Source organism: Triticum dicoccoides, chromosome 1A, assembly GCF_002162155.2.
Source record: "Triticum dicoccoides isolate Atlit2015 ecotype Zavitan chromosome 1A, WEW_v2.0, whole genome shotgun sequence".
Classification (NCBI taxonomy): Eukaryota; Viridiplantae; Streptophyta; class Magnoliopsida; order Poales; family Poaceae; genus Triticum; species Triticum dicoccoides.
Window position 1 is genome coordinate 476,677,322 of NC_041380.1, and position 15,502 is coordinate 476,692,823.

Sequence of the window (15,502 nt, forward strand, 5' to 3'; positions counted from 1 at the left end):
CCTAGTTGATTCTGCCTAGCTCCGCCATTGACAGAGTGTCCGAGTTATTCCATCAAAATAGGAATGTCATTAGTCATTGAGTGGTCTAGTCTTTCTATTATTGTGCGATCAGATTCGCTAGGACCACTGTCTTCGATGGTGGATGCCTCGCTCATCAGATCACCATCTGGTTATCTAGTGCAGGAGATCAAGCTTTTGTTGGATGAACGGGAGTTTAAACATTGTAAGATTGGTAGATAACATAATAGGGTAGCCCATAGCCTTGCGAACTATGCTCGGAGTGTTCGGAGCACAGCTTGTTGGTTGCATAGTATGGCTGATTGTAATTCTATTGGTTTGGAATAAAAATTCCCTGATTCCTCGCAAATAAAAAATATTTTGTGTTATGCCAGGTGTCAAGTGTGGATACACGGAACAACCTTGCCCATGGCTTTGGCATGGACACATATATCCCCATCGTCATCGGGCAATTCGGGATCGGAAATACAGTACTACTCCCAAAAGTTGTATTAAATGTGCATCGATTAATATGGATCCAAGGGAGTAGAAAAGTTGACATTTGGTTTTATCCAACCACATGCTAAATTGCTAATAACAGAAGAGAAATGGATCTAGGAGACAACTTGTATCCGAAACAGGAAATAAATTAAGCAGGAGTAAGATGCACAATATCTCGGCATACTTTAGGCCGCCCATCCATCATAAAGGCTGGACGTCGTGACGGGGGTCAAGTGTGGATACATGACAACACACCCACCCATGGACTTTGCATGACAACATGATATGTTTATTTATGGAAATGGAAGAGCTTTACTTGCATGAAAACATGCATATATCTTGCCATGCCATGTTCATTTGGGAAGAAAAATGAGAGGTGAGAAGTGGGTAACATGCACAAATAACTGACGTTCCTTCATGCAACTCCAAGGAAGAAGAAGGGAGGACTGCCGAACAAGGTAACACGTACTACGTAGGTTAGGTGGGTAAGCCGTACTACGTACGTACCTGAAGGTTATCCTCCTCCTGTCGCGGACGAGGAGCTGCGTCCTGGAGTCGATGTAGGCGACGAAGAAGGTGAGGACGATGTCCACGGCGAAGAAGATGTCGACGACCATGTCTGCGACCTCCAGGCCCCCCTTGGGCCTGGCCTCCATGAAGGCCACCTCGAACGGGTACACCCACGCCGAGTAGGCCACCAGGATCACCATGAACGTCTCCCAGCACCTAAACCATTAGCATTCTTGTAAGACGGCGGAGGAGTAGCAGGTACCGATGGTGGTGTGGCCTCATGTCTCACCTGTATCTGGAGTCGAGGGGCGAGACGACCCTCTTATCGGAGTCGGAAGTGGACTGGGTGAGGCTGGAGCCTAGGGGCGGCAGCATGAGCTTGGACAGGTTCCGGAGGTTGAAGGAGCGGGAGGCGCCGGAGCCGGAGCCGAAGCCCATGCTCGAGCCGCTGGCGGCGCTGGTGCCGCCGCTGCTCGCGCTCTGCAAGCTCGAGATCTTCATTGCTCCCGGCGAAGAAGAGCTGCCTCGACTCTTCTAATTGGAGAACTAACTAGACGTAGCACGTACACTGTTTACGCACCACTCGTGCTAGCTAAGATAATTCTTGTGGGGACATCGAATGAAGATAACCGAGAAAGGCAGGGGCGAAGCGAGAATCAAATCAAGGCATCGAAATAATGGAGGCGGGGCATCCATCTATCGATCCATGGATCCATCAATAATGGAGGAGGGGGAGGGGTCCTGTCCGGGACGAAAGTGACCAGGCACACGCTGCCGGCCCGCGGGTTCGGCCAGTATATATGCAGAGCCAGCGCGCGCGCGCACGCGGGCAGCCGAGCCACGCACGTACGTAGCTCTACGCCTCTACCCCTGGTACGTCGATGCAGAGGTTCCCTAGCGACGAGTGCACAACGACCGGTGGTATGTTGTGGCTGTGGCCGAGAGAATTCACAGTGCCATGACAGTGATCTCGCTCCCAATAGGCTATTGCCAATGCCAATGGCTGTGTGTTTATGGAATGTTCGTTGATGTGGACTGTGGAGCCATGCCCCGGGTCCATGCAGATGCCCAGCCCAGTTGCCTACCTCTCTGTCTGCCTCGAGCACCAAGCATGTATATGTGCGAGCTGATTCATCAGGTCCTTTCGGGTTTGGAGCTTTGTACTAGCACATAATTGATTGGAGACAGTGCACGCTGCAGTCCCGATCGTGGGTACGTGCTGCCTGCTCGCGCCAAGTGCAGGTTTGCTTCTCCATGTTTATCACGACCTATGACGCTGTTGGGCAATTCGGATGTAATATTTTCTAGTTTTGGGGCTGGCACAGCGTGGTGTCAACTTGTTTCTTCACATGTGCTTGTTCAAATATGTCATGCAATATCTCGCAAAGAAAAAAAATATGCCATGCAATGCATGCTCTTTGGTTCTGCATTCTTGGTTGCTTCGGTTGTTTATTAGGCCTGCTCGTGGAGTCCTTCTAGCGCTCCACGCTCGGCTGGCTTGAAATTTTGCATATTTCGATGGGGTCCGTAACACTTGTAACCCTAAAATTTTGAGCCAGTTTTAATCTGAAATTTATATTTGGTTAAAATTCATTAATTGAAATTTGAAAACTCAAAATCCTAAAGAATTTCCAAAATATGTGAAATTTCCAAAATTTTGCATATTTCAGTGACGCCCAAAAGCTTTCCGTTTTCAAAACTAAAAACCTCCTAGCGCAACTGGCCCGACAGCAAGAAGTGTTGTTTTTGTACTCATAAAACAATTGAACACCTTTTTTAATGCAAGTTTGCCCGCTCTACGTGGTAGTCATCCAAATAGCATCAAACTTGTGCCGTCCATAAGTATTGCCAATATTTTTAATCATTGATTGGACGGTATTTCAAATAGATTCAACATGCCAATAAGAGTAAGAGCGTATGCCTTAATGTGGTGGCTTTGACTATGTAGAAATGATTTCATTTTTAGTGGCAAAAAAGTTTCTCCTTTACAGATTGTTTTCTGGTGTACGCACTCGCCTCGTATGTGGTATATGATACAACAAGTGAAGTACTGACCGCTATTCAAGGCAGTCTGTACGTAGTTGGAGCAAGTGGCTGCGGAGATTCTTTCCTAATATGGGTGTCTGCATAACCTCCCAGCTGATCCACCACCACTATAGAAATAAGCATAGTACCGGTCTATAAGGCTCTACTGTTGTTGTCTTGACGGTTAACTTTATTTGTTTTTATCGGACTTTTCGGAATTGATTGTGTGCATCCTAGTTATGCAGAGGCCAGATGTCACTCATAATGCTTTGTATTGGTTATATTTAAAATAATAAAAGCGTCGTTTATCGAAAAACTTTCTACCTTATGTCGGCAAAGCAGTCATTAATTTAATCGTCGGGCTTCAACCTTCTGTCTAGGAGAAAAAACGTTGGATGTGAAATTTTCAGCTTTCTGTGTGTATTCCTTTTTCTTAACGCTTTCTGGTGCGTTTCTCGGTTAGCTGAACGACAGTGTCAGAAAGAATAAAAAAAGATTGGCTGGCCGAGCCACATTATTTCTCTTCCAGAAGATCGAGCGGGGTAGGCTGATATAGTGATAAGCTTGGATCTCTGGTTCAGAAGAATTTACACAAATATTATCTTCCGGTGCCATAATTAATCACTGGAGATTATGATGGGCGATCTTGACTAGAAACAGTAGAATGAGACGGTTGAGCCAACATCAGAGTAACCAAGATGATGCCGGAAACAATTACTAGAAGCTCACATACTGGCCTCACGAATGACAGGTTGTGGGCACCCTTAAATAGGCATCATATATGCACATCACATCATGATCTTCAGTCTTTGATTTTGCCTAAACGTGTTGGTGCCGACGCATGTACCCAACTTTACGTGAATTCCGCTGCAAATTTTTTTGGTCTTGGCCAAAAGTATTGTGCTCGGTTGATTAAATTGGTGATGGTTTTCCTGCAAAATTAAATTAAATTGGTAAGGGTTTGTTTTTAGAAGAAATAATTAGAATGATGGATTGTATAAATGCAACTTAGCAGGAGTAAAAATGTGAAGTGGACTTGTATTAGTAGATGGAGGGAGTATTAGGATGAATATGAAATATAAGTAGTTCTCAGTAAAGAAAGCCAATGGCACGGTACATCATGTTATAATTCATATTGAAGCTATATACACGAGAAATTGTTAATTGTGGTAACAAAGAAAAGAAAACTACCCCTAATTTGTCACCAATTACAAAAAGCTTTGAACAAAATTGTTAACAACCTAGAAAGGCCTTGACCTATGTATTCACTTGTTATTCTCAAGAAATAATTTAGCACAGAGAACCTGACACCAATTGGGGCTGCAGAGCGGCGAGTTCTTCTGAGCGGCAGGAGGTGGTTCCTCGTAGTGCCATCTGCAATAACCTACCGAGTGAATGATAATGCTGACTAGTTTAAGAAGTTGCTTACTAACAAAAGGAAAGCTTAGTATATTTGATGTCTAGATTAATTGGAGAACAGATAAGCTTCAGTATAACCAAGAAATAACTTAGTATATTCTAAAACAGTAAAGCTTCTTTAAACCTTGGTCATACATATTCATTATCAGCAGTGATGAACATGTACTTACTGCTACTTTTTTGTCAAACTTTGTTCTATTAACAATTACAGCTATTCACAAAGAATTTAAAGGTAGGTAGGTAGCTAATCAATATAACTACTACAGAGAATTGTTCAGTTCTACTTTATAAAGGTCCATGTATCAAATGGTGTATCAATTAGGTCTATATCACAATTATTTGTGTTCTACTTATGGTTAAAATGGTGTGTTTAGCCAAAAAAAAAACAGTGCCAAGAGCTCCTCCTTATTTGAAGCACACATCAAAGAAACTTAGATACGTCTGAACTACAAATGCACAGAATGCCTGAACAATGAATCAGATTCTTAGAAATCCGCAGAAGCAAGAGCATAAACACAAAATGTATGAGGATGTAAGGAACCATATGGATCTAATTATGTTCATCATCAGTCCTAGGCCTCACTTGACGAATAGGGCATGAAGAGATTTGAAGAACACAAACCACAATAGAGACTCAAAGTAGACCAATCAACTAAATCCAGATTATCTAGTTGTTATTTTTTTAAACAGATGTATAAGATTTGCCTCATCTATTAATTAAGGAGAGGATAGAATTTATTACAAGTGACCCCCTATACAACTAACAGTGTAATTGGTAGCCTCTTGGAGGGGATCCCGACAACAAGCCTACCATGGGGCCAAGAAGGCCCACCAAGGAGCTAGCGACAGAAGGGAGCCCGGAGTATCGAATACGCATCTAAGGATCATCTTGGCCCCCAAGTGAAAGGATCGATATGGTTGACTAGAGGGGGGGAGGTAAATAGGCAACTACCAATTTTTAACTTTTCTTTATCAAATTAAACTTTGCATCAAAGTAGGTTGTCTAGATGTGCAACTAGGTGAGCAACCTATATGATGCAATAACAACAAGCATACAAGCAAACAAGAGAAGTAACACTAAAGAGCTTGCACAAGTAAAGGTAAGAGATAACCAAGAGTGGATCCGGTGAAGACGAGGATGTGTTACCGAAGTTCCTTCCTTTTGAGGGGAAGTACGTCTCCGTTAGAGCAGTGTGGAGGCACAATGCTCCTCAAGAAGCCACTAGGGCCACCGTATTCTCCTCACGCCCTCACACAATGCGAGATGTCGTGATTCCACTATTGGTGCCCTTGAAGGCGGCGACCGAACCTTTACAAACAAGGTTGGGGCAATCTCCACAACTTAATCGGAGGCTCCCAACAAAACCACGAAGCTTCACCACAATGGACTATGGCTCTGTGGTGACCTCAACCGTCTAGGGTGCTCAAACACCCAAGAGTAACAAGATCCGCTAGGGATGAGTGGGGGAATCGAAAATCCCTTGGTGGAAGTGTAGATCGGTGCCTTCTCAACCACTCCCGAGCAAATCAACAAGTTTGATTGGCTAGAGAGATAGATCGGGCGAAAATGGAGCTTGGAGCATTTAATGGAGCTTGAGCATTAATGGAGCTTGAGCATTAATGGAGCTTGAGGGGGAAGAGGTAGGTCAAAGGGAAGAAGGGGACCCCCTTTTATAGTGGGGGTAACAATCCAACCGTTGCCCCCACCAACCAGCCCCGCACAGGGCGGTACTACCGCTAAGAGGGGGCGGTACTATCGCTAGGTCAGCGGTACTGCCGCTCCAGCCAGCGGTACTGTCGCGCAGAGAAGACTAGTAGGGAATAGGACCCAACGCGGTACTACCACGGTGGTAAGGGCGGTACTACCGCTCCTGAAACGGTACTACCGCCTCTACAACCGCAACTAGTGCCGCAAAAACCGACACGAGAAAAAGAGCCCTCGAGTCGAGGCGGTAGGAGCCAGACAGCCCAGCGGTACTACGGCAGCGGGGTCACGGGCGGTACTACCGCTGCGGAGCGGAACTGTCGCTTGTGACCCTTCGACCGTACTACCGCTGGTAGTGCGGTACTACCGCTGGGACACAGAAGAGAGAGAGGATCTCTCCAAAGAGGCTGAGGACGAGGCGGTGGTGCCAGGCACCCTAGCGGTACTACTGCTGTGGAGTCACGGGCGGTACTACCGCTGCAGAGCGGTACTGCCGCTTGTGGCTCCTCAGCGGTACTACCGCTGGGTTGCGCGGTACTACCGCTGGGACCCAGACAGGAGGGTGAGAAGCTGATGTGTACGTGTTGATTCCACCCATGCAATACCCCAGCGGACCCCCTCTTGATAGTACGGTGCCCTCTACGCAACTAGTCCACCAAGAGAGAAATGAAAGAGCTACACCGTCTTGAAAGACACTCCGAAGGGAAGAAAACGTCTCATGCCAGGGATGAATCTGTGAACTACTCAAAGCACATGATTAGTCCGCAAACATGTTGTCATCAATCACCAAAACTACCTTGAGAGAGATATGCCGTAACAATCTCCCCTTTTTTGGTGGATTGATGACAACTAGGGATTTACACAAGGAAAAGATATAAACGTAAGAAAACTAAGAACTACAAAATATAGACGGGCTCCCCTAGAATGTGTGCGCCTAGAAAGAGGAGCAAAAGGAAAGCAAGACACACACATCCGGATCAACACTCCCCCTATATTTTATAGTCCAACAAACCTAAGCACAAGATATATGAGAGAAGAGTATATAACAGGACAAGCATGCAACTCATAATATACTACAGTACTGAATATGCATAAGTAATAAGGTAGCGATAGGGAGCATATGTCTCACACCATATGCCTAGAACTTAGGTCTCACGGGCACCAAACCAAACCAAACAAAGACACCGAGAGAACACACAAGAAAACACAAGACGACAAGACGGCAAACTCAAAGGTCGGCAACACAAATCCCTACACTCTCTCCCCCTTTGGCAGCGAGACACCAAAAAGGGAAAAGAGCGACGCTACGACTCCAGGTGATGGCAAGCTGAGGATCTCGAACATCATATCTCAGCGTGATCGTCTGCATCTCCGTCGTTGGTCGAAAACTGCTCGGCGTCGGAGTCGGTCCAAGGGCAATGCTGATGAATCCACTCCTCCTCTTCAGTGATCTGACCCTCAGATCCACTGGCAACTGTCGCTCCCATCTGACGCATGAGCTCCTTGTGGCGCACCCTGGCATGCTTCTCCGCCACATGAGTCATGTACTGACCATGAGACTCCATGCAGAAAAGCTTCTTCAACTTGTGTTTAAGCTTCTTCGCCCATGAGGGTTAAGCACTAGAGGGCCCAAGATACTCCTCGTGATCATCAGTGGCTGCCCCACCCTCGATCTCCATGGCAGCAGCAGCAACAGCAGACGGACCCTCGGATTGAGGTGCTGGAGTGACCCAATTGTCCTTCTTCCTCAGACGCTTGATCTCATGGGAAACCAAGTCTCCAGTTTCCAGCAACACTCTGGGATAGATCTATGCCCAGGCCCTCTCAATGAGCCTCATGATGAATGGACCATATATCGGGCACTTGCGCTCAGACACGGCAGAGAGAAGTTCAGACCACATGACATGAGAAATATCCAGGCTCTCTCCAGTGTTTGCTTCCTTCTCATGCTGACAGAAAAGGAGCATGTCCACGAGGTAAGAGTGGACCATATCCAGATTCCTGGTCTGAGGGAAGAGAGTCTCATGGAAGATGCGATGAAGAATGTCCAGATACGGAGACAGCTCATAGGTTTTCTTCTCAGTCATTGGGTGAACTTTCACAGTGCAGTGGGGCCAAAGGGCTTGCTTGTGGCTGGGCGTAGCATTGCGGTGAGGGCGGAAACCGACTGGAGTCTCAAGCCCGTGATCCACCACATCAAGTAACTCCATGAAAGCCTTCCACTTGACGGAAAGCAGCTTGCCATTGGTCACCCATGTCAGAGTTCTGTCGACATCCATCCCAAGATGAACGGTGGCAAAGAATTGAGCCACCAAATCTGCATTGAAATCCTTGTTGAATTGCATGATCCTGAGAATGTTTAGCTGAGTGCACATCTGAAGGGCTTCGCCAAAGTACTCCGGGTCCTTCTCCATAGCATCAGTGTCAATGGAGCGACCATCAACAAAGAGATTCTTCTTGGCCTTGATCACATCAAAATAGATGGCAAACTGAAATCGGTTCCAGAACGGGCAGTTGACCAAAGTGGGTTCTTGGTCCACCTCATAGGGATTACGGTGACGCCTTTCCCAAAACTCCTTGTTAGTCATCTCAGTCACAGTCTTCCCCTTTGGCTTGGTGGCGGATCTCTTTGAGTGCTGAGGAGGTGGAGGAACACTTGCTGGAGGCGGTTGGATGCTAGAGGAACCACCGGCTGGCTCAAAGGTGCGGTAGCGTTTTGATGTTGCACGCCCGGGGTTGATACGGCGAGCTTGATGCTCAGGATGTTCATCACCTGGAGCCAAACACAAGAACACGCAAAACAACTAGAAAGAACGAGCATAAGCCAACAAACACAACAAAAGGATCAAAGAAAAGGCAGGAATATGATGGAGCTTGGAAGGCAGTGGTAGTACCGTGACATGCTCGCGGTAGTACCGCCCAAGCAGTAGTACCGCTCCAAAGAGAGCGGTAGTACCGCTCGAGACGGGGAAACAACAGTTTCTTGCTACCATGGTCAGATCCGGCACTACCGGCCTGCCAAATTCAAAAATATTCCTACCAAACTCTAATCAAGATAGTCTAGTTGCCTTCTCCAACCTACTCAAGCCTAGATTTAGCCAAAAATCTAGAGATGCAACCACCATTGCCCCTAAGAACAAGATCTGAAAAACAAGACAAAAGGAGAGAAGGAACGGGGGCAATATGGGCATCCATGGCAAGAGAACGAGTTGGGGATAGACTCCACTGAAGGAAATGGAGAGGGATGCCCCGGAGACGGAGATCCGCCGGAGCCCTCCCACGGCGAGAGGAGGCTGGAGAGAGGAAGAGGAAAGAGGGCGCAAAGCGAATGGGTATGGGGGAGAAGAAACCTCCCCCTGCCCCGATATAACCCCCTGGTCCCGTCCCTCAGCGGTAGTACCGCGCTGGGGGGCGGTAGTACCGCTTATAAGCGGTAGTACCACCCAGTACGCCACGGCAACCAAACAACATGGCCTAGCTCGAGGAAAAACAAAACGGCAAGAAAAGAGAGCACACCAGCAAACGGCCAAGACACACCTCTTCAAGAGAGGGCGGTGGCCGAGGCCACCTATGTTTGAGTCAAGAGGTTTGGCGCCGTGAAGATTTTAACCTTGAGCCCATGACCAAAACTCGTCTTTGAAACACAACTACCATCAATCAATGGCTAAAGAGAAAGACTTGATCAATTTATGCATAATGGGGGGAGGGAGAGTTCATTGAGAGAACAACACTCCCCCTATGTCCATGCCTACACCTAAACTAGACAACAAACTGAGCGTGGTGGGGTGTGCAAGGGTTCAAGCCACATTGCTTGAATCAATGATATTTAGCTCATGCCTTAACTCGCGAAATCTTGCTTCATCCAAGGGCTTCGTGAAAATATCTGCAAGGTTGTCATGAGTGTTGACATAGTTGAGCTCGATCTCTCCTTGCCTAATGTGATCCCGGATGAAGTGATACCGAATCTCAATATGCTTCGTCTTGAAGTGTTGCACCGGGTTGAGAGAGATCTTGATGGCACTTTCATTGTCACACCAAAGAGGCACTTTGTTACAAGTGACACCGTAATCCTTTAAAGTTTGCCTCATCCATAGGAGTTGTGCACAACAACTACCGACTGCTACATACTCCGCCTCGGTGGACGAGAGAGACACACAACTTTGCTTTTTGGAAGACCAACTTACCAAAGAGCAACCAAGTAATTGGCACCCTCCAGAAGTGGACTTCCTATCCACTTTGTCTCCTGCCCAATCGGAATCCGAGTACCCTACAAGCTTGAAGTTTGATCCTCTTTGGTACCATAAGCCAAAGTTTGGGGTATGAGCCAAATATCGAAAGATTCGTTTGACCGCCACATAGTGACTTTCCTTAGGTGCGGCTTGAAATCGTGCACAAATTCCCACACTCAACATGATGTCCGGTCTGGATGCACAAAGGTAAAGTAAGGATCCAATCATGGAGCGATATACCTTTTGATCCACCACTTTACCATTGGGATCTAAGTCAAGTTGGCACTTGGTGGGCATTGGAGTGGAAGCCGGCTTGACGTCACTTAGCTTGAATCTCTTGAGCATGTCTTGAGTGTATTTGGATTGATTGATGAAGGCTCCTTCTATTCTTTGCTTCACTTCGAACCCTAGAAAGAACTTCAACTCTCCCATGAAGGACATCTCGAACTTTGAGGTCATGAGAGCGGCAAATTCCTCATTGAAAGCTTTGTTAGGAGAACCAAAGATAGTATCATCAACATATAATTGGCACACAAATAACTCCCCTTTGACCTTCTTAGTAAAAAGAGTGGGGTCGATTAGCCCAACTTTAAAACCACGGTCTTGTAACAACTCGGTAAGGTGGTCATACCACGCACGTGGGGCTTGTTTAAGGCCATAGAGTGCCTTATCGAGTTGATACACATGATCGGGAAAGTAGGGATCCTCGAACCCAGGGGGTTGCTTGACGTAAACCAATTCATTAATAGGACCATTAAGAAAAGCACTCTTCACATCCATTTGTTGTAACTTGAAGTTATGATGAGAAGCATATGCAATCAACATGCGAATGGATTCAAGACGAGCAACGGGAGCAAAGGTTTCACCGTAGTCGATACCCTCGACTTGGGAGTAGCCTTGTGCTACCAAACGAGCCTTGTTGCAAATGATAATCCCATGGGAATCTTGCTTGTTCTTAAATATCCACTTGGTTCCTATGACATTGTGATTCCCGGTCGGTCTTGGCACCAATCTCCACACTTTGTTGCGCTCGAAGTTGTTGAGTTCTTCATGCATGGCATTGAGCCAATCCGGATCTTCTAGCGCATCATAGACCTTGTGGGGTTCCACACAAGAGACAAACGCGTGATGCTCACAATAATTTGCTAATTGTCTACGAGTGCTTACCCCCTTTCTTAAGCTTCCAAGCACATTCGTCATGAGATGATCCTTGGTGGAGAGCTTGGAAGCAACCTTGGCGGCACGGCGCTCTAATTGCTCCTCGAGGGTGAGACGAGGAGTGGTCACTTGATCATCTTGAGCGTCGTCTTGGGCTTGTTCTTGTTCTTGAACTTGCTCGGAGGAGAGAACTTGACCTTGGGCATCACTTGATGTGTCAACACCGTCTTGAGCGTGATCTTGCCCTTGGTCATGTTCTTGAGGATGAGGGCCTTCATGTTGTTCTTCGGAAGCGTGTGGGCCTTGGGTTGGTGATGGCTCCACATGAGTGGAGCTTTGTCCTTCTCCTTCGGCCACAAGGGGTTCCTCAATGGGTAGGATAAAGCCAACACCCATTCTTCTTATGGCTTGGGGAGGAATTTCATCACCTACATCACAAGTGCCACTTTGCTCCACTTGGGAACCGTTATTCTCATCAAACTCCACGTTACACGTTTCCTCAATAAGTCCCGTGGATTTATTGAGGACACGGTAAGCATGAGAGTTTGTAGCATAACCAACAAATATGCCCTCATAAGCTCTAGCCTCAAATTTAGACAACCGAACACCTTTCTTGAGAATGAAACACTTACACCTGAATACCCGGAAGTACTTGAGGTTGGGCTTGTTACCGGTGAGTATCTCATATGGAGTCTTGTTCAAGCCCTTGCGGAGGTAGAGCCGATTGGATGCATGACACGCGGTGTTGATGGCTTTGGCCCAAAAGTTGTACGGAGACTTGAACTCCGCCATCATGGTCCTTGCCGCATCCATCAACGTCTGGTTCTTCCTCTCTGCAACACCGTTTTGTTGAGGGGTGTAGGGTGCGGAATATTGATGCTTGATTCCCTCATCACTAAGAAACTCATCCAAGGTGTAGTTCTTGAACTCGGTGCCGTTGTCACTTCTTATTGTCAAGATCTTTGAATTGTGTTGACGTTGTGCTTCATTTGCAAAGTCAATGACGGTTTGTTGGGTCTCGCTCTTCCTCTTGAAGAAATACACCCACGTGTACCTTGAGTAGTCATCCACAATCACCAAGCAATACTTCCTACCTCCAAGACTATCGAAGGATGGAGGCCCAAAGAGATCCATGTGAAGGAGCTCCAAAGGCTTCTTTGAATAAATGATAGTCGTGGGAGGGTGAGCCTTCTCATGTAGCTTTCCTTCGATACAAGCACTGCAAGCACGGTCTTTAGCAAAACTAACATTCGTTAGTCCACGGACATGGTCCCCCTTGAGGAGACTTTGCAAAGATCTCATATTGACATGGGCTAAACGGTGATGCCAAAGCCATCCCACATCAACTTTAGCCATTAGGCACGTCACGGTTTTAGTGGGTCGCTCTGAAAAGTTAATCACATATAGACCGTTCTCGACATGCCCAAGCCTTTAAGAGTATTGCTCCACAAGAGGGCCACGGTATCGATATCAAAGAAAGTGGCAAAGCCCATGATTGCAAGTTGACGAACGGAAAGTAAATTGTATGCAAGGGACTCAACAAGCATGACCTTCTCTATCGTGAGATCATGAGAGATGACCACCTTGCCAAGTCCCAATACCTTAGAAGATGAGGCGTCACCCCACTCGACATTGGTGGGCATAGATGTAACCTTGTGCACGTCCACCACCAAGTCCTTGCTTCCGGTCATATGATTTGTAGCTCCGCTATCGAGCAACAATGATCCCCCACCGGAAGCAAACACCTACAAGAGATCAATGCTTGGTTTTAGGTACCCATTTTGTAATGGGTCCTTTGATGTTAGTAACAAGGGTCTTTGGAACCCAAATAGACCATTCAATGTATTCATGAAGAGAACCAATAAATTTGGCATAAACATGCTCATCACTAGCACGACATAACACATAAGAAGGATTAAAATCGCCGGCTTTGTTGGGAGGGGTGACATTGCCCTTCTTGACATTGCCACCCTTTGCATTGTTCTTCTTCTTCTCCTCGGAGGCACTCTCTGCCTCCTTCACAAAGGTTTGCATGAGAGGAGGAGGTCGTTTGGTCTTGTCATTCTTCTTCTTGTTCTTGGAGTCGGGCACGTACCCAACCCCTTCCTTGGCCACAACTCCCTTTTGGTTGATCAAGAGATCGTTGAGGTTCTTCTTGCCTTGTATGAAAGTCGCAAGACCTCTCTCAAGTTGCCCCTTTAGCTTAGCATTCTCCTCAACGAGATGCACATGCTCACAACATGGGTTAGTAGCATTTGCATTATCAATTAACATCATACGAGGGAAAATGGCTTTTTCCTTGGTTAGCTTTACTTGAAGTTGATCATGAGACTCTTTGAGGCTAGCATGAGCACCCTTCAAGACCTTGTGAGCCTTGTCAAGTAGATCAAACTCCTCTTTGAGTCTAGCAAGATCAACCTCAAGTTCAGCCTTCTCGGAGTTTAGCAGATGAGAAACTATGGGGACATGATCATAATCTTTCTTTAACTTAGCATGATCAACATTGTGTGACTCCTCAAGAGCCAAACGAAGACCACGCTCTTCCTCAAGAGCATTGGAAAGATCCGAAATCTCATCGGCATAGTCACGACTATGCCCTTCCATCTAAGTGATGGTGTCTTCGTGAGCCTCGATCATGTCATTGGCTTCACCAAGTTGTTCCAAGAGAGCAACAAAGTGCTTCTTGGATTTTCCCTTGAGTTTGCCCATAAAGGCCTCAAATTCATTAGCCTCCACATTAGCTCCCTCAAGTTCATTAATGCTATCCGTCGGAGAAGGATGATTAATGATGGTAGTTTTGATGTTGGGGGTTACCTTGTTGGTGGCTTTAGCCATGAGGCACTTGGCGGTGTTGCTCTCATTGGGTGAGTCGAAGAGAGACACCCGTGAAGTCGTTGCAATGGCAACGAAGGCCATGGCAACCGACTCATCACCTTCATCATCGTCATCATCCTCATTGTACTCTTATTGTACCACCAACACCTTGGGAGGAGTCTTCTTGGTGAAGTTGCTCTTGTTGGGGAACGACTTGGCCTTGTCCTTTTGGATGAGCTTTCCACCATTGTCTTCCCTCTTCTCATACGGGCACTTCACAACAAAATGACCCACGTTGCCGCAGTTGTAGCAAGTCCTTACATGTTGCTTGCTCTTCGTGCCACTTGAGTCGTTTTTGCTAAAGTTTGGCCTCGGGTTTTTCTTGCTCCAGAATTGCCTTGAAGCAAGTGCCACGTGTTCATGATACGCATACTTCGTATCTTCGGGGTTGCTCTCCTCTTCTTCCTCTTCTTCTTCTTCAACGGTGAGCTTGGCCTTCAATGCAAGGTTAGACTTCTTTGCCCGTTGAGAACGGAGCATCGCATTGTCGGTGGTCTTGTCCAAGATGTTCATGGCCACAAACTCATCCAACACTTCGCTTGAGGTCAAAGTGTGGAAGTCCGGTCTTTGACGAATGACGGAGGACATGGCCTTGTGGTAGGGCATCATTGCCTTGAGGAATTTGCGCTTGATCCAATTGTCATCCGTGTCCTTGCTCCCATGATCTCGTAGTGAGACCGCGAGTTTGGTTACTCTCCGATAAAGATCACGAGGTTCTTCATCTTCTTTCATAGCAAACTCATCGGCCTCATCTTGCACCACTTCATAGTTGGAGCGCTGAATGCTTGCACTTCCCCGGTAGAGAGATACTACACAATGCCATGCATCTTTGGCCAAGGCGAAGGGACAAAGATGAGGTAGGTCTTCGGGTGGAATTGCATCTTGAATGATGAATAGAGCATTCTCATTGAATTGATTATCCGCGGCTTCTCAAGGAGTGAAGTTGCTTGGATCATGCGGATAGAAACCTTCTTCAATGATTCTCCAAAGGTTAGTGTTCACATGATTTAAATGACGTTTAAAGCGATAAACCCAGGAATCAAAGTCCTCATTTTTCACAATCTTAGGGGGAGGACCAGCATGA

The 15,502-nt window shown here is 46.7% G+C and overlaps 1 protein-coding gene across 1 annotated transcript in view; it reads right to left on the reverse strand.

Moving 5' to 3' along the window:
- LOC119280463 (potassium channel AKT2-like) overlaps window positions 1-1,770 on the reverse strand; it is a 6,508-nt gene extending 4,738 nt beyond the window's left edge. Inside the window, exons 1-2 of the mRNA XM_037561301.1 lie at window positions 1,298-1,770; window positions 1,006-1,224 (exon numbers count right to left, since the gene is read on the reverse strand). Coding sequence (XP_037417198.1) covers window positions 1,006-1,224; window positions 1,298-1,509 — 431 coding nt within the window. The 5' untranslated portion in view covers window positions 1,510-1,770. The remainder of the gene's footprint in view (window positions 1-1,005; window positions 1,225-1,297) is intronic.
- Window positions 1,771-15,502: the final 13,732 nt, after the last annotated feature.